Consider the following 20000-nt stretch of genomic DNA (forward strand, 5'->3'; position numbering starts at 1 on the left):
TTGTCGTTCACGTCCTCCACGCTCACGGTGACGGCGGTGACGTTCTGCAGCACACGAGCTCATCACGCTCAAACTTTTATTTATTTTGTATGATTCACGACAATTCATCTTTTTCTTTGGTCCCTTTTATATTGCCTGATATATTATGATTCATATGAACATAAACATGCTTTTTAATCTTTCTCTGTTACTTCATAACAGACGTTTGTGCACAAAAATATTTATCTCAGCAATTTTTTTGGATAACAATTCAAGAGCTAATAACATTTTAAGGACAAATTGGCTGAATTTCGAAGTATTTCAGTGCATTTCCTTCACAAATTAGTCCTTTAATTACAGCACACTATATGTGATAAGTAATTTTCCGCTGCAGCTCATAAACCCAATGTGTAATATTCACACAATATATGTGTAAATTATACACATTGTAGCTTATATACACAACACTATGTGTAATATATACACAATATATGTGAAATATATACACACAATATATGGGTAATATATACACAATATATGGGTAACATGTAATTACTCATATATTGTGTATATATTACACATATATTTATATATATTGTGTTAACAGAATACTTTGTAAAAGATTAGTAGACAACTCAAATCTTGTGTTGCATCATTCAAACATTACTGTGTCACCTTCCTGCAACAGTCCAATAACAGTCAACATCATTAAGTGAATAATAAGTACGACTAATAATAACACTAATAATGAGGTCACCTCTCGCTGCGGGCGGCCGTTGTCCGATGCCTTCAGGAACAGCTCGTACGTTTCCTTTCTCTCTCGATCCAGAGAGCCGACAGCCTGCAGCGTCCCGTCCTGCAAACCAACAGAGACCTCAGAGCCCGAGCGACCGCCGCTCTATCACCTCTATCACCTCTCTCACCGCTCTATCACCTCTCTCGACGCTCTATCACCTCTCTCACCGCTCTATCACCTCTCTCGACGCTCTATCACCTCTCTCACCGCTCTATCACCTCTCTCGCCGCTCTATCACAGCTCTCTCACCTCTCTCGCCACTCTCTCGCCGCTCTCACCGCTCTCTCACCTCTCTCGTCGCTCTCTCGCCACTCTCGCCGCTCTCTCGCCTCGCTCACCGCTCTCTCACTTCTCTCACTGCTCTATCGCCGCTCTCGCTGCTCTCGCTGCTCTCGCTGCGCTCGCTGCGCTCGCTGCTCTCGCTGCTCTCGCTGCTCTTACTTCTCTCGCCGCTCTCTCACTTCTCTCACCGCTCTCTCACCGCTCTATCAATTCTCTCACCGCTCTCTTACTTCTCTTACCGCTCTCTCGCCGCTCTCTCACTTCTCTCACCGCTCTCTTACTTCTCTCACCACTCTCTCGCCACTCTCTCACTTCTCTCACCGCTCTCTCACTTCTCTCACTGCTCTCACCGCTCTCTCACCTCTCTCGTCGCTCTCTCGCCGCTCTCTCGCCGCTCTCTCGCCTCGCTCACCGCTCTCTCACTTCTCCCACCGCTCTCTTACTTCTCTCACTGCTCTATCGCCGCTCTCGCTGCTCTCGCTGCTCTCGCTGCTCTCGCTGCTCTCGCTGCTCTCACCGCTCTCACGGCTCTCTTACTTCTCTCACCGCTCTCTCACCCGCTCTCTCACTTCTCTCGCCGCTCTCTCACCGCTCTCTCACTCGCTCTCTCACTTCTCTCGCCGCTCTCTCACTTCTCTCGCCGCTCTCTCAACGCTCTCGCCGCTCTCACGCCTCCGTCGCCGCCTCGCCGCCTCTCACCTTGCTGAATCTGAAGAGCGGGTGTGGGGTCACGAGGGAGAGCGTGACCTCCCCGTTGGGGCCGAGGTCGGCGTCCGTGGGCACGATGGTGAACACTTCTCCCGGAGCGTCCTCCGAGTAGTTGCCCTCGCGGATCCGGAGCGGGTCGGGGATGCTGGGGAACTGCGGCGCGTTGTCGTTGTAGTCCAGGACGGCGATGTGGAGCTGGGCCGTGGAGCTCAGACCGCCGGGGTGTTGATCCACCGCCACCACCTGAGGACAGACACGGAGAACGGCATCGGGCCCACGGTCTTTAGCTGCAAAGCTGCAGGAAACCCTCAAAACGCAAAATGCAAGAGACAAAGACACAAACGTGTTTTGTATTTATCTGTTTAATTTTTTTTAGGGCCAGTTCTAAAAAAGTTTCTAAAAAAACTCATCTCTGCCAAAAAAAAGAAGAAATTCACCATTATGACTTGTTTTTTGGGTCTTTTTTTTTTCTTCATAATTATGACTTCTATTTGTGGCGGAAATGGGCTTCCATACTATCCTGCCTTTCACCTCAAGAAGGAACTTTGTATATTTACTTTCAGGTGGTGAACAAAATGTAATTTTAAATTACTTGTGAACACACACACGCACACACACACACACACAAATTGTGTGTTCACAAGACATTTGAAGACTGTTGAATCTCAATTCATGCTTCATGTGTGGTCTCTTTATATTCGTGAAAGACAACTGTGAGAAACAGTTTTATTATTTTCTTTCTTGTTCCTTGAGGTGGAAGCCATGAAGGAACCTTCTTGAGCACACACACACACACACACACACACACACACACACACACACACACACACGTACGTGTGCTTACAAGTCATCTAAATGTGTGTGTGTATCAGATCATGTTGTATTCTGTCTGGTGCCTTGAAGATGTAAACTGCTGTGAGTTTCTACCAGACAACTGGACGTAACATGAAGTCTTTCACTGAACCAGGAGACAGAAAACAGAACCGTGACATGTTTGTACCTGCAGCTCGTAGCGGTCCTTCGTCTCTCTGTCCAAGGTGGCGTCGGCCCTCAGCGAGACCACGCCCTGCTCGTTAATGTCGAAGGTGTCGCTGGTGAAGAGGAAGGAGCCGCCGGAGAATCCGCCCTGCGGACGGAGAGTGATGGTCTGTTAAAAAGCTCCTGGTGGTGAGACGTCACCATCAGCGCTGCAATACAAGGACGTACTTATCTGAAGTAACGCTCAGTGTGGTCAGATAAATTATGATGCTAGTCCTAATAAATGCAATGTAATAAATGATTGTGATTATAAAGCAGCAGAGCCGAGGTCCAAACTCTAAGGAGGCCATTTGAGTTTCTCTCATCTGCGTTTCATTAAAACTGCAAATACAGATATTATCATATGTATGTATGTATGTATGTATGTATGTATATATGTATGTATGTATGTATGTATGTTTGATGATATTTAGATTTAGATATTGATTCAAATGTTGACTCAGCAGCTACAGTTAGAAAAAAGTCAGTACAATGTTTTGCAACTGCCCAGATTATAAAGTATAGTATCCTTTTACTATACGTGAGACAACAACAACACACAAAACAATATCTGATCTTAAATCTTACATCATTCTTTAGGTGATCAAACTCACCTCGTCCTTGTCCGTGACCTCCAGGGTGAGAACAGACGCCCCGCTGGCCAAGTTCTCAGAGATGGATGCGTTGTAGATGTCCTGACTGAACTCAGGCGGGTTGTTGTTCACGTCCTTCACCTTCACCACCACAGAGCTGTTTCCAGCCAGAGGGGGAGTCCCCCCGTCGGAGGCCTGAACCCTGAGACTGTACACCTTCACCTGGCTGTAGTCCAGAGTCTGGGCCAGCCGCAGAACCCCGCTGGAGGAGTCCAACTCAAAAACAGCAGCGTCTGAGGACGGACTCTGCTGGACGATGCTGTAAGTTACTCTCCCGTTTGCTTCTCCGTCGGTATCGACGGCCGATAAGGTGAGGAGGCTCGTACCGGCCGGCTCCGCCTCTGAGACTTCAACCTGATACTCGGCCTCTGAGAACTCGGGGACGTTGTCGTTGACGTCGGACACTCGGACCAGCAGGGAAGCCGTGGCAGTCCTGGACGGACGACCCTGGTCTTCGGCCTCCACCAGCAGGTTGTACTCGGCCTTGGTCTCCCTGTCGAGCGCGGCGGCCACGCTCACCATCCCGGACACGGGGTCCACAGAGAAGCTCCCCTCTCCTCCTCCTCTCAGGAAGTATCTGAGCTCCTTGTTGAAGCCGCTGTCTTTGTCTGTAGCTGGAACAGCGGTAACGTTGGTTCCTACCTCTGCGTCCTCTGGGACTACTTCTGTGACAGAACTGGGGGTGAAAACAGGACTGTTGTCGTTGACGTCGGTGACTTTAACCTCCACGACGGCGCTGTCACTGCTGACCCCGTCGGAGATGGAGATCTGCACGGAGTAGCTGTGCGGGGCCTCGTCGTAGTCCAGCTTCACTAGAGCGGAGAATTCACCGCTGTTGGAGATGACGAACTTGTCGGCTTCTGTATCGACTCGGAGAGTCACAGGAACCTCAGCAGGTAATGCGAGGAAGTTCACCTGAACATAAAGAGTAAGAGAAGGAAGTAACAATTACGAATTTGTCGATAATCAGAGGTTAATATACCAAAATACTAATGTGAGATGAATACTTTGACAATCTGAATTAAAACATACCGTCAGAATCACAACTCCCGGCTCCTGCTCTTCTTCTAAAGCGCCGCGGTACACTTTGTGTAAAAACTGAGGTTTTGAGTTGCCGGGGGCCAAAATGTTGACCTGTGTCGACGAGGAGCGGGATATGGTTCCCCCTGAGAGGAAGAATGTCATGTATGTTAAGACAGTATGAAGACCGTACTGCAAGTTACGGGTCACATGAGCAGCCGGGGGTTGCTGCCATTGCCGACTTTATCAGAATGATTGTAGTTGCAAATCCAGGGTTTGGTCTTTTCACACTGCATCAATGCCTCAATGTGAATCAATTTGTACAAAATATTGTCCAACCACGTGAAAATATAGACCTGTTTCTGTCCAAGATGTAGACATAGAATTTACGCTTTTCATCCAATAAAATCTCAAGAAATTGGTGAGCAATCTCAAGATGGTAACCCCTGAGTTTCATATAGAAGACATTCAAAATATCTGAGAAATGTAAAATAGCCTTTTTAGAAGATTCAACTAAGTACGGTAGAGAGTTGGAATTAATGAAGCAATGTTGTATTTAAGTACGTGAGATCCCAAATAAAGGTCTGGTAACAATTTTACGATCACAAACCTTTGTATACTGCCAAAGGTGAAGTTCACAACGTGACTCTACTAAATGAAGTGAAGTAAACAGTTTAACAAAAACATCATGACCCTTAACCTTTTGGAATCCTCCCACTCCCATTTTAAGTCACAGCATGCCCCATTCAGACAATCTTTTGGCATAAATTACATATTTTTTTCCATTTTTAAACCGAACAACACAGATTTTGACTGAAACTCCTTCCTAACAGGACAAAACTTTGTTTCATTGTGATTTTTGTTGCAGATTCTGATTCTTTAGGTCCTAATCTTTCCAAAAAGGTGTCTTATTCACGCTCCAAGAGGCATTTCTGGGGAATCTGGCTCACATCATGCTGGATGTTCATAGTTATGATCAAAATATCTTTTAAAAGTGATTTTTTTTTGCAGATATACATTTTTTTCCCCAAGACTTCGCTGAACAAATACATACAATAAACACAAGTATTGGAATTAATTTGGGGTTCCTAGGACGACTCAAACACAGGAAAAGAGATCTGGAGACAACATTGGTTCCAGTTTTCAGCGGGTTAGAAGCGATGTATCAGCTGTGGGTAGTGTTGGATGCTCAGAGAGCTTTACCGTCTCTGGCTGTGACGAAGAGAGGGAACTGGGAGATCTGGTTCTCCAGCAGGGGAATGATCTTAGCCAGCGTGATGTCTCCACTGCTCTCTTCAATGGAGAAGAAGCCTCCGTCGTTGCCAAACTCAATGGAGTATTTGATCTGCCCGTTCTCGCCAGCATCGAGATCGTCTGCCTTCACCTTCGGGTTGAATTACACAAATTTAAAAAAAACACCACTTCTGACTTTAACTGTATGAAAACAAGAAAACATGGACTGTCACATGACTTTGATTGAAATCAGGTTCAGCACCGGCCCGAGTGATGGTCAGTCTCTCACCTGGATCAGCTGCATTCCCACTGTTTGGTTGGCGAACACTTTTCCCTCGTACGCCTTGCTGGTGAAAACCGGACTGTTGTCGTTCTCATCCAGAAGAGTCACGTTGACTTCCACCACGGCCGCAGCGTTGGGTGGGTTTGTCTCCCGTGCTTCAATCTTTTAATCAAGAAAAAGAGAACAGTGTCAAAGTTAAGTTGATACAATGTTTAGGTCCGACACGCAACATTGTTTCAAACTATTGAAACAAAAAGTTACAGATTGATACATCTGGTGACTTCCAGACAGATCAAAACTAACAATGTATCTACAGACAAGTATCGTGTGTGTGTGTGTGTGTGTGTGTGTGTGTGTGTGTATTAATGTATCTACAGACAAGTATCGTGTGTGTGTGTGTGTGTGTGTGTGTGTGTGTGTGTATTAATGTATCTACAGACAAGTATCGTGTGTGTGTGTGTGTGTGTGTGTGTGTGTGTGTGTATTAATGTATCTACAGACAAGTATTGTGCGTGTATCAAAGCCTGAAGCGTCTTCTTCCTCTGAGCCGTAGAGCTCATTGCTGACAATAAACTTTTTAAAAACACATCAACGAGCCTCACTGTCGCACTGGGTGACACACACACACACACACACACACACACACACACACACACACACACACACTGCTGCCAAACACTCACTACGATACTGTTTGCTAAAAATACGTTTTTCTGAATGACACTATATATTTGCGACTAGTTTTTGTCTTCAGATGATCCAGACGGCTTCGGGGCTCCTGGTTAATCCCGAACGGAGGATACCTGGAACGTGAAGCTCTCGGTGGTCTCCCGGTCCAGAGCGGAGGAGTCCTTCACGCTGACTGTCCCGTCAGCGCCGACGGAGAAAGGAGAAGATTCTGGAAGGATCCGCAAAGCTCCCACAAAGCCCCCCTGAGGAGAGACGGCCACGTCGAGTTGGACTCACAAAGAGCACACATCTACGAAGGCTTCGAGTTTCTGAACGTGTTTGGGAAACCGATAGCTACTCGTTACAGAGCAAAGTGTTGCTCTCTGACTTCAAAACACACACATGATCACTGAATTTCTAAAGAGTGGTTTTCAATAATAGAAATCCCCAGTACCTGGTCCAGGTCGGTGACGACGGCTTTGAACACGACGGCGCCGACCGGCGAGTTTTCTCGAAGTGTTTCGGAATAGCTGAGCTCGTTAAACTCTGGAGGGTTATCGTTCACGTCCTCGACCGTGACGGACACCACGGTGTCCGCCGTCTTCAGAGGGTCGTCTGTCTGGGCCACCTTGCAGAGGAAAAATATGACGGATAATCATTTATCAAGAGAAACTCAATTATTCTCACATGGCACCAGTAAAAGTGTCAAGTGCCTCGACGTTTGGAGACAAATTGTCCACACGTCACCGGCAACAGGGTCTTATTTAGATAAGCCTTCACTAGAATTCAGTTCATTTGGATGATATTTGTTTGCAATCAGATTATTTGGCACGTAAAGTTCACATTGGTTATGCATATTGACAACACTTACAAATAGCTAAACGTCTTGACAGAGTTCACAATTGCATTGTTCCTTGCATACAGCATGGTACATGTGTACTTTAAGTATGTGCATATGTACTTTCACTCCAAAAAAAAAGAGAAAAACATCTACTTCATCCTGTTTATTCTCCTGTTCATTTTCAAGAATAATTATTTATAAATAGCCAAATCTAGACTGAGGGTTGTATTAAGTCATATAGAGCAGTGGTTCTCAACTAGTGGGTCACGATCCACCAGTTTTTAATGGGTCGTCGGCCTTTGCTTGGGAAAAAAATAATAATAAAAATAAAATTAAAAAAACATTTATTTTTTTATCCTGTGATTTTATTTTGAAGGAACTTTTTTTTTTTTTTTTTTGCAGGCTCATCCCTCCATGTTTTCAGCAGCAGGGTCAAACCATTCTGATATGGGGGAGACTTTGGGTTTTTAGGATAATTACATTAAACATTTTACTGAATATAAAATACAGCTTATGAACTTAGACTTATATTTGATTGAAAATGTTTTAAATAAATGTTTTTAGTAAAGGATTTTTTAATCAATGCCAATTCCTTAGGTTCAAACTGCAACATCTTTTCATTAAATACATTTCAGAAGTTGAGAATTATCCTCGATTTGGGTCGCGGCGGCTCGTCATTAAGGGTGATGGTGGGTCCCAGAGCCGGACCAGTTGAGAACCAGTGATATAGAGGCATCAGTATTAAACTTATTCGTATGAGACTGTTTCATAACCAGTGAAACATTCCTCACAGGAAGACATATCTTTACTTCATATATCGTAAACGTAATTAAAAAAAAGAAAGATACAGTAGTTATATGGCGCTCATTCTCCTGCTGTCTGGCGTGTGTCATTGGCGAGTTAAACTCTAGATGACTGGGATTAGATTTCGTCTTATTATCCTCCATAAACCAGAGTTCAGGTGTTGGTACCTTGATGTTGACAGAGATCTCGCTGCTATCTATCTCCTCTCTGTCGAGAGCCGTCACCAAAGACACGACTCCACTGCTGGAGTCCATGTTGAAGTTACTCCGATACTTGTCTGGAGACACTGAACAGATAAAGATGATGTTTAAATATGTTATGTTTCATGTCAGAGGTCTGAGCCAAAGTCTTTACTTCTTGTCATTTACCTGCACTGATGCTGTAGGTCAAAGTCATGTTGATCCCGATGTCTCCGTCCTGAGCTTTTATTGCCTCTGGCTCAATAGTCCGGAAAGACCCAATCTGAAATATACAACGTAGAAGGAGTTAAAATAACAGAAGATTGAATTCAGAAGTAACACTTCTACAATAAACTCCTCTGTCACAATGAAGAAAAAGAAAAATAAACTATGTTATGTGCGGAAATGTCAAATTTGCTCAATGTACCAAAAAAATCTAAAAAAGACACCACTGATTATTTTAGCATATAGATGGAGGAGCAGAGTTGAGGGATTATCAATAACAGCAACGCTATAGGGCCTGCGTATGTTTTAATAGTTTCTTTATTGGATTAAATCCAAAGTGACAGAAACGAGAACAAGCTTTGTATTTGAATTTCGTCCTCTCCGTTAGTCATAGCGTTAGCTGTAGGGTTAGTTGTAGCGTTAGCTGTAGCATTAGTTGTAGGGTTAGCTGTACTGTTAGCTATAGCGTTAGCTGTAGCATTAGGTGTAGCGTTAACTGTAGCGTTAGTTGTACCGTTCGTTGTAGGGCTAGCTGTAGCATTAGTTGTAGGGTTAGTTTTAGCGTTAGTTGTAGCGTTAGCTGTAGCGTTAGTTGTACCGTTCGTTGTAGGGCTAGCTGTAGCATTAGTTGTAGGGTTAGTTTTAGCGTTAGTTGTAGCGTTAGCTGTAGCGTTAGTTGTACCGTTCGTTGTAGGGTTAGCTGTAGCTGATGCCGAAGTCATAAAACTCACATTCTCTCTCCTGACCAACAGGGGGCGACTCCTCCAGGAGCAAAAAGAAGTCAGAAGTTGAAGTTGAAAATGACTCAGTAAACATTGTAAACATGAGTTTATGTCTTAATCTCTAGTTTCAAGTCTTCTTCCATACAGCATGCTGTTCATTTAGTAATTTATCATCATTTAGAATCAAACAGCGCATAAAGCCGGGGACTCTTTAGGGGCGGGCTACAAGGTGATTGACAGGTTACTGCTCCACTCTGCTTTCCAAATATGGTAACTTCTGTTTATCAGTTGCAAAAACACACAAAATGGCGACCGCCGTAATCCAAGATGGCGACGTCAAAAAAAATTGCCGAACTCGAGGTTTCAAAACGTCAGTCCACAAACCAACAAGTGACATCACAACGACTGGGACTACGACCACGTCTCCGTATGCAGCCTGCGGTTGAATTTAACGTATTCTGGACCGTACGCCCGATCGCACGGACCCGGTTGTGGAGGTGAAACGCTGCCCCTAGCTGTTTGGAGCAGGTGGGCAAGTCTGACTCATTTCCCCTTTTAAAGAAAAGTGCAGGTTTGCATCGTGAAAGAGAGAAATATTGCAGTATTTCACTGAAGAGACTTACCTGATTCTCTGGAATAAAAGCCCGGTACAAGTTGTGGCTGAAATAGGGATTCAGGTTATCGTAGTCGAGGACGTTGATCAGCACGGAGGCTGTGTCGTTTAACCCCGCGCCGTCCTGCAGCGAACACAGACCAGCAGACCAATCAGCCATTCATGCTGTCAGGGCTCTAAACAATACAGAATATAGGGAATATGTTCAATTACCTTGGCCGTCACGATGAAGTTATACTTTCGGACGATATTGTAGCTCAAAGGTCTCTTCAAAATAAAAGCCCCCAAGTCGGTCAACATGAAGTCCTCTGAAGTTGGAGCCTGATGACAGAAAATCACATTTCAACTCAGATATTATTGCTTATCATGACTCTCGATGCCTTCACTTATATAAATATATATATATAAATATATATATATATATTATTATTATTATTATTTGTGATTTTAGGCTATACAAAATAAACCAAATTGAATTGTATATTCTTATTACAAAGGAATATTACAAAGGAATATATATATATATATATATATATATATATATATATATATATATATATATATATATATATATATATATAAATAATATGCTACAGTAGCAGTAACAAAGGTACCAGAAAATACTGGAAATATTAAATAGTCACGATTTGGATTAGACAGGATTTTAAAAAAATCATTTATATGAGCGACTCCATCTCAGCTGTCATTGAAACAATACTCTCTTGGTCACTATTCTTATTATCTAACATTGATTGCTTTTTCCAAATGTGTTCATGTAATTGTATATTCTTATTACAAAGGAATATGCCACTCTGTTGTTGGGCAATGTGCCGTCTCCATCCACAGCATTCACTCTGAGAACCTCGCTGCCCACTGTTTGAATCTGAGAAAGAAACCCAGAAAAAAAGGCAAAATGACCCACAGATATAAATAAATACAGTTGTGCATGTTCAGTTGTTGCCATCAGTGCTTTAGTCTGAACACATGATGTGTTACACGTCATCCCGCCCAACTCAGAGAGGCTCTGTGGACACTTTTGGTTGAATTGTGGGTCAGCAGCACTGACCTCAGAGACATCAGCGCTGTAGCTCTCTTGTGTAAATATCGGGCTGTTGTCATTGAGGTCAAAGACCTTCAGCGTCCGACTGTTGCTGATCTGCAAAAAGTATTAAAAAAAAGCGAAATATGAAATATTTGGTTTTCTCATGGTAATGAAATCCGTGCCACTTTTTTTTACACCTACCTTATTTGCGTCGTCGCATATGATGGAGTAATACAAGTTGGTGTCAGTCTGAAAGACATGAACACACGTTACTGACACTGAGGATGCGCAGAGAGGCGTTCAGGTTCGTAGGAAACTTGAGCGATAGAGAGACTCACGCCGGCCAGCGCGTCCGCGTCCAGCGGCTTCTTGGTGCGGACCATCGCGGTGGATTCTCCCGGCGTGAAGCTCAGCTCCAGGAACTCCAGGTGTGCCGGGAAGATGTGGGGCACCAGCTTCACGCCGGCCGTGATGCCGCTCACCAGCTCCACGTCCCCTGCAGCGTCGCGGGAGCATCGTGAGAAGGACTACACTTAAACCCCCACGTGCCATTCGATGGACATAGCACTTCATTTTACAGTCAGGAGGGGAAACCAATGCAGGTCTTTCTCCTTCTGCATGATTTAGGATTCAAATTGTGCAATCTTCTATTTGAGATGAATGTAACTTACCTGTATATCCTTCATTCACAGAACCTACTTCTGCATTGCTCCCCGTAACACAGTTAATGGTTGAAGTACCTTAAAGGAACAGAACAAATACAAGTTAATAGAGAATAGAGAGATCACAGGCTCACATGACTGCACATAAAAGCATCACTTACTGGTTCCACTGGTATCAAATCATGCAGAATGTTTTGGTTTCATGAGCGCAGCTGTTGCTGAGATTTCTGCCTCCACAATACTACTAATGGAGGTACTTGTATAGTTCTACCTGTAGAGCTCGTGTAGTACCTAAAGGGTGAAGGATTTGGCGGCACCTATTGGTGAGGTCGCAGATTGCAACCAGATGAAACGTCTCCTGTGTGCCTGTAGGTTAACCACGGCGGCCGGCGCGAAAACGACCAAAATGGGAAAATTGTGCCTTTGGTTTGTCCCTTCTGGGCTACTGTACAATTATGAAAATATACTGTGTGTTTATATTAGTTTTTGAGTGTTCATCCCATTTCTGTTCTCAACATTAAAAACTCTCTTTATTACATTATATTCTCTGAAATGCACTGAACCATTTGATGAAGAATCGTTTAAAAAATAATAATAATACACACAAACATTGTATGTATGTGACATTGGACTTTGAACCATGACTTATTATTTCCCGCAGGTATACAGGTTGAGTCAGAGGGCACGGTAGATTTATGAAGAGTTATAAAACCTTACGCATTATTATCATAAAGTATCCTGGTATGAATCCTTACAAAACATTTGACACACTTCATTACGCGCGCTGATAATGAAGGTTTTCTTTTTTCTCATCGATCAGACCGTTTTAAATCAAATCTGTTCCTGAAATCTATGAAAATTCATTGATTGCGGCTCCACTCACCAATCGGACTTCCAGAGACGACGCACACACAGACATAGAGGGCGAGAAGGAGGCCGGTCGGGATCGGACCCCCGGTGTCCATAATCGTCTGGCTTGTGTTCCTTCCCCCCCTCAAAGAAATTCTGAACATCGACTGAACTAATCCACCTGGATCACGGCGTTAAGAAGCGTCTGCGGCTCACCTCGCCCCCTCCTTTTTTTCCCAGCCCTCCGGCTTTATGGCCGGTTGTAAATCGTTACCGCCGCCAATGAGCAGCCGGACGAGTGTGAGTTTCATTTCACCTGACGTTTAGAACCCAAAATTTGCCCGTTATGTGGACTATACGGCACTCATTGAAGGCCTAGCTCTAAAACCCACAGCCAGCCACTGGCATCAGTTATAGCATTTAAGAAAAACATGCAGCAGGCTAATTATCCATAAAACTTACCTGGACAATTAATTAATTAAATAATTAACAAGTAAAGTGCGTACACATTACGTCCTCATTGATTTTGAGACAATATTTGTCTTGCCTCGACATCTTAAAGTCAACTTAAAAGAGACTAAAGGTCCAGTTTAAGGCGACGTAGAGCTGAGTTCTGTTTGTTGACACTTTGAGGTACAACTCAAGAGACGAATAAACAACAAACAAATAAATTACTAAGGAATATAACCGTGTCTCACACCCCAAAATGTCCTTCTGAAGCAATAACGCAGTCGGTAGCCTCCAAAGGTCACAGCTCTGGGAGTAACAGGATGCTCAACTTCCTCAATGAGACGTCTCAGAGACGCAATGGAGGAGCTTCTCCTTTATAAAGAGGCTCCCTCTGACTGCATCCACTGAGACAATAGGGATAGTTCAATACTGATAAATACTTTTTATTATTAAAAAAACCAAAGGGATATTGTGTGTGTGTGTGTGAGAGTGTGTCCAAACTTTCACCGGTGTACTTTTTATATTATACCGCCACCTGCAGACGCTCTGTGGTTTTAACAATTTTAGAATTATTGTCATTTTATTGTTTATCATTATTTATGCTACAATATCTTCTTCTTATCTATTTTATAAATTAAAAAAATTAATATAGATATTTTTTTAATAATTAAAAGTGATATCTATTTTATAATGGAATTGTTTTTCACAAACACACTGCATGTATTATAATTATTTTGTCTTTGAGCAGCTCTGGTGCAGCGTACACACACACACACACACACACACACACACACACACACACACACACACACGTTTTAATACCCCATGGGGACCCATGACTGGCATCAGCCTGGTGGGGTCCACCCTTTCTGAAGTGTGTATAGTTGTGGTTTTAACTGCTAAAATCATGATATTTTTTTGTTAACACAAAAATAACACCAAGCACTCTCTCAAAAAAAAATTACATTTTTTTTTTTTAAATCTTCTTTTAGGAACGTTTTTCATATTTAAAACCACAACACAATGTGTCAGGACATCAAACTCTAAAGATAGAAGTGTGACAACATCAGGATGAGAAGGAAGGAGTAAGTCAATGTAACAACATAACAATGAAACAATGTGTCAATGTAACAATGTGTCAATGTAACAATGTAACAACATAACAATGTAACAATGTGTCAATGTAACAACATAACAATGTAACAATGTGTCAATGTAACAACATAACAATGTAACAATGTGTCAATGTAACAACATAACAATGAAACAATGTGTCAATGTAACAATGTGTCAATGTAACAACATAACAATGAAACAATGTACCAATTTTACAACATAACAACGTATCAATGTAACAATGTTAACAAGCATCCAGCACCAACTTTCCACCATTGTTCAGTACTGACTCATGTCCCTCGTGTCTCCTCTGTAGAGTGATATCAAGTCCTCTGATGTTCTGTTATTTCTCATTAAAGCTCAGCATCAACTCTGATGTGTCCGTGTGTCATTTCACAAGCTTGGATCTTCTGGGAGAAACAGTTACAGATAAACATTTCTTTATCATCAGTATGAATGTGGTGAACAAATGAATAAGTCAGTAAAACACGACACAGTTCAACAGACACACAAACCGTAAAACGTAAAGTACTAAGTTACCTCTGCTGAACACGATCAGTGCATTACATTTTCGCAGCTGATTAGTGCAAAGAACTAAATATATTAAGCCATGACATCTTTATTTTACAAAACATGTAAGTCTAAGTAATGACCACTGTAAAGTTTAAGCTGAAATAAAAATGGGTTTACACAGCAGCGCTCCCACCCTGAGCTGTGTGAGCTTCGTCATCATCAGATAAGGATGAGTTGAAGACTTCTTCCTGTTTTCATCTACAGCCTCTCCATCTGTTCATGAAAAAACAATCATATATGTGAGGCCTCAGCTTATGAATATGTCACAGTTACTTACTCTGTGTGTGTGTGTGTGTGTGTGTGTACCTAACAATGCACCTAACAATGTTAGTATTGATAGTGTTATATTGTTAATCTTCATTTATGCTACAATATGCACATCTAAAAATAGATCTTAAAAGCTATATCTAATTAAAAAGATTCTAAATTTTGAGCATGTTCAATGCCTCTGAAGCCTTCTTCTTCTCCTCTTCCTCCTCCTCCTCCTCCTCCTCCTTCTTCCTCTGCTTTATGTTTTATCGAGGAGCGTGAGACCAAAACGTACTTTGACCATAAGTTCTTCTTTTGATTCAGAAGCAGGTTTTCTTGGTTAGCTAGAAGCTAACAATGACACGACAGCAAAAACGTCGCACATCAACCAGAATGAACAGATTATTTCTAAATTGCAGTGTTGGTAAGTTACTGTGATGGATTTATTTCATATTATGAGAACTATAATGAACCTGGAAAAAAGGAATTTAAGGTGTATTGAAGCAAACATCAGCTGTCGGTTTATGTTTGGGCCGCTAGCCCCCGAGCTAACATCCGCTAGCTGTCCTTTAAATGCTCATCAGGCTGAAATCGAACCCTTAATGTGTCCGTTTATACCTGCTGACACTGAGTGTTCATTTATTGTGTCGATGACGGAAAATCATGGCTCATTTGCTTTTAAAGGAATATATTTTCTAATAATTTACTTTGACCATTTCGGCCTTTAAAACAGTCCTTCTGAGCGCTCGGGCTCCTCTTTGAGAAACAGTCTGCTGCGTCATCGTGACTTGCTGATTGAAGAAGATTATTCTTGTCAGAATGGAGAAGAGAAGGCGGCGAGCTTTCTGCCGCCCGCTGGGAGAGGAAGAGTTTACATGTGGGTTAAATACACAAAGATCCAAGCTTGTGAAATGACACACGGACACATCAGAGTTGATGCTGAGCTTTAATGAGAAATAACAGAACATCAGAGGACTTGATATCACTCTACAGAGGAGACACGAGGGACATGAGTCAGTACTGAACAATGGTGGAAAGTTGGTGCTGGATGCTTGTTAACATTGTTACATTGTTAAATTGATACATTGTTACATTGTTATGTTGTTACATTGACACATTGTTATGTTGTTTCATTGACACATTGTTTCATTGTGTGTGTGTGTGTGTGTGTGTGTGCTGCACCAGTTCCCTGCGGCTGTCGTCTCAAACCGCTGATGTTTGGTAAATTATCAAATAGATAGATAGATAGATAGATAGATAGATAGATAGATAGATAGATAGATAGATAGATGGATAGATAAAGTATACAGTATATTAAGTACTTATAATGCATTCACCTCGCGCAAAGAGGCTAATATATGAAAGAAGCAGCAAGTTACCAGTGTGGAGGGAGGAAGGGTGCATTTCAAGGACTCTCCCACTGAGTCATGGCCCTTTAAATCTATCAGGTTGCCAGAGGCCTTCCTCCATCAACATTAGTGGGAACCCCGTCACCTTCATTGCTCTTTTCCCCTTTATTGCCGTGCCACGCCTACGTCGGCCCATGCCCGCTCTGCTGCCACGCCGTATGAAAGAAGTGGATGGCTTGTTGTTGCTGCGACCAGCTTATTGAGCTTCTTTGTAACAGAAGGGGTTGACTTCCTTCTTCTCACTATTGTAGCATCTCCTGCAGGAATTATTGTCACAACGGAATATGTTGTTCATCCCGATGCTTTTCCCGCCAACACCCACGTATGTCCCCAGACGCACAAGCGCTTTTTTGCGCTCTTCCTCACTTGATTGATGACCTTCGGCTATGAACACGTTACTAAACACGACGGCGTAGTTCGTCCATTTCGTAATCTCATTTATACTTTTGAGAATGCTCATGGGATGATCTCCGCTTGTACATTTGTCAACGCACGGGGAAGCAAGAACGTAGAAGAGCATGAGATCATTTTTGTTTGGTAGATTTGTTAAGGTGCTGATGGCCGTCAGAGCGCGGTACTCAGCGTGATCAGTTCTAGTAAAACCCTCTGGTAAAACGTCCTTAAGCTGATCCCACGGTATAGGCCTGTACGCTGTTTTACTAGGAAAATCATCCCATTGTACAAGTTCATCAGGACACTGATTCAGAACGTCGGGCCATTTCAGAAGTGTGGCTGCAACCATCTTCGTGCTCTTGTACACGTCACATTTTAAAAGCGTACGCTTCACGTCCGGAGCCGAGTCGGTGATTCCACTGACGTCGTACTTCTCCTTGTTGTTGTCGTATGGGATGCTGACAGCCGCACTGAACATGGGGAAGCTTCATCAAAGAGAACAGACACACAAGACGTCAAGCAAAACGGTTTGTTGTTAAAGTTTAGGAACCAAATGTAAATGTAAATGTTCATCCAGAATCTTTTCTTCACATTGTGAATTAAAAAGTGTAAAATCCTGGATGGTGAACAGTTCATATTACATAATGTAGCATTTGTTCTGTCAGTCTGTGATGGATGTTGTTGTCTAGTCTTTTATTTTGAAAAGAACTTCATGAGTAATGTTAACTTACTGATCCCTGTGGTGGAGTTTGTAGCTTGGGATGTAGCTGCAGAATGAGCACAGACACACAACCTCATGTCAATGTTTGATGGTTTCATACACAACAGAAGTGAAAAGAAATAATTTTTTTACTTCAAACATCACATTTTCTAGTAGAAACACAGGATACATGTTTGAACCTGAAAATGAACACATGTCCCCCTTTGGAGGCGTTCACAGTTTCCACTGGTCTTAAACTGGTCTTAAACTGGTCTTAAGCTGGCTTTAAACTGGTCTTGAACACAACGGAGTATACTGTTGCCGTGTTGTGTAGAGGAAAGGAGGAAGAAGTCCATCAACCTGTCTGCTGTTTAATACCAGATGACTCACTTGATCCAGATCTCATCAACGAGGTCTTTGAGTTGCTTCAGACTTGGTCCTGGAAAGTCATCCTCACAGTTCCCAACACACAGCAACAAGCTCAGCGCCACAGCCGTCCAGCTCAGTCCAGCCATCTGAGGGTGCACAGACATCATCATGATAATAACCATACGCATTACAACCTCACAGCGCTTACAGTCTGCCGCCGCTTGCTTTTATTCAACCCAAGCTCCGCCTCCTCATGCCTCCTGCCACCTGATGAAGCTGCAGTCAGAGGGAGCCTCTTTATAAAGGAGAAGCTCCTCCATTGCGTCTCTGAGACGTCTCATTGAGGAAGTTGTTATTGCTTCAGAAGGACATTTTGGGGGGTGAGACGCGGGTTGCAAAATTCCAGGAATATTCAAAATTGGAAACTTTCCACGGAAATAAACTGGAAATTTGGGCTAATTCAACTTTACCTTGTCTTGAGCAGACAGGCATGCAAACATTGATAATACAACTTTTAAAAATGACATTTTGTGAGTAGAACTTTATTCTTTCATCGAACAACGAAAACATGAACGTTGAATAAAAAAAGGTGCATCCGTATGATCACCGGCCACAACACAAATGTCTTTCTTTAGTGTTTTTCCCTGAATCCTTTCAGGTCTGAATGCTTCTTCCTGGACCTACATGAGCTGGTTCACTTCATAGTTCATAATTGAATTCAAACTAAGTTCACAGCTCCAAAAAATGAACTCTTTCAGTTATTTTTTTCAATATGTTGCAGCTGTAATTGAAATCGGGCTGAAACGTTCAGACGCAACGCTGATGACAAAGACATTAAAAAACAACAGAGTGTTTTATGTTTTCGTTTATGTTTCTGACATAAAATGCTCCCAAGCAGCTGAGACAGAGTTATATTCCTCAGTAGTTTATTTGTTTGTTGTTTATTCGTCTCTTGATTTGTACCTCAAAGCGTCAACAAACAGAAATCAGCTCTACGTCGCCAAAATCCAAACCTGCACCTTTTTTCTTTGGGCCGAAGGGATCAGCCTCATGTGTCTGATTCCAACGTCAATACATGAGAGTTTAAGATGAAAGAGATTAACGGTGGAGACGAGAAGTTGTTTTGTTTTTAAAGATCCCAGAATTATTACCAGTTTATTTGATGTAAATGTAGTAAATGTGCAGAACAAGCGGAGCAGACACACAGTGAGTAACTGGAACGTATTCGTAAGCTTGGGCCTCACGTATATGTTGGTCTTTTCTTTTTTTTGAAGTGTTTCATGAACAGATGGAGAGGCTGTAGATAAAAACAGGAAGATTTCGCTTTTGTGGTGAGTCTGCGAGTCATGCAGCGAGCAGAAGTCTTCAACTTATCGTCCTTATCTGATGATGACGAAGCTCACACAGCTGAAGGCAGGTTCCTCTTTCACAGACCAGTCCCATCTGGTTCAAAGTCATTTACATCTCACCTCTTTTGCGTCTTTGAGGTCATGGGACAGGTAACAAAGCGTCATCCTGGACACAGGATCCTCTCTGGAGGACCTGGAGCGTGCATCGGCCTGTTTGCTGACGAGGTTTTCTGCTTTTTGTGCCAAACGTTTAGTTTCAATGCAGAACAAAACGTTCCGGTTCATCAAAAGTAACCTGATGGAAGTCGACGGAGCGAAGACGTCGTCGCTAAATGTCTCTGGATGCGACTGAAGGAGAGGGCGGGAGCTTTTTTTAGGGGGGAAAATGTCTCTCACATCTCCCCCGAGCCCAAAGGGATAATACCCATAATGCCTGTTTAGTCGGATTCCAGTCGAAAACACAAAGATGTTCAGTTTACGATGACATAACATAGAGAAATGCAGCAAGTGAACCACATGTCTTTACTATGGAACTAGAACATGGAGAAAACATTTATACTGAACAAATGTAACCAACCAGCTGACAATCTGACCTCTGACCTTTATGTTTTACTGTCGTCCTGTGAAAGTGTCTGAGAGCAGTCGCTGTAATTTGACTCTAAAATAAAACAACAATAACTCTTAACTCACAGAAACATCAGGAGAAGACGTTGTAAGTTCTGGATGAAGAGTTTTTTGATGGCGTTTGTGCCAGAAGTGTGTAATAAACAGCCGGGTTTGTGACTTCAGTACACCTGTCTTTCTTTTAACGTTTA

The 20000-nt window shown here is 42.7% G+C and overlaps 1 protein-coding gene and 1 long non-coding RNA gene across 2 annotated transcripts in view; both read right to left on the reverse strand.

Moving 5' to 3' along the window:
• LOC137798672 (protein dachsous-like) overlaps window positions 1-10219 on the reverse strand; it is a 12771-nt gene extending 2552 nt beyond the window's left edge. Inside the window, exons 1-13 of the mRNA XM_068595572.1 lie at window positions 10035-10219; window positions 8654-8747; window positions 8453-8571; window positions 7095-7268; window positions 6775-6903; window positions 5978-6133; window positions 5659-5839; window positions 4468-4601; window positions 3397-4350; window positions 2766-2891; window positions 1757-2008; window positions 737-835; window positions 1-44 (exon numbers count right to left, since the gene is read on the reverse strand). The exon at window positions 1-44 is cut by the window's left edge and continues 129 nt beyond it. Of these exons, the coding sequence (XP_068451673.1) occupies window positions 1-44; window positions 737-835; window positions 1757-2008; window positions 2766-2891; window positions 3397-4350; window positions 4468-4601; window positions 5659-5839; window positions 5978-6133; window positions 6775-6903; window positions 7095-7268; window positions 8453-8571; window positions 8654-8747; window positions 10035-10184 (2612 nt within the window). The 5' untranslated portion in view covers window positions 10185-10219. The remainder of the gene's footprint in view (window positions 45-736; window positions 836-1756; window positions 2009-2765; window positions 2892-3396; window positions 4351-4467; window positions 4602-5658; window positions 5840-5977; window positions 6134-6774; window positions 6904-7094; window positions 7269-8452; window positions 8572-8653; window positions 8748-10034) is intronic.
• Window positions 10220-16592: 6373 nt separating this feature from the next.
• Window positions 16593-20000, reverse strand: part of LOC137798752 (uncharacterized) — a 13497-nt gene continuing 10089 nt past the window's right edge. The window contains exon 5 of the long non-coding RNA XR_011079388.1: window positions 16593-17252. This is a non-coding gene — a long non-coding RNA (uncharacterized lncRNA). The remainder of the gene's footprint in view (window positions 17253-20000) is intronic.

Source organism: Clinocottus analis, unplaced genomic scaffold, assembly GCF_023055335.1.
Source record: "Clinocottus analis isolate CAN_PGR_092001 unplaced genomic scaffold, fCliAna1.0.p SCAF_31, whole genome shotgun sequence".
Classification (NCBI taxonomy): Eukaryota; Metazoa; Chordata; class Actinopteri; order Perciformes; family Cottidae; genus Clinocottus; species Clinocottus analis.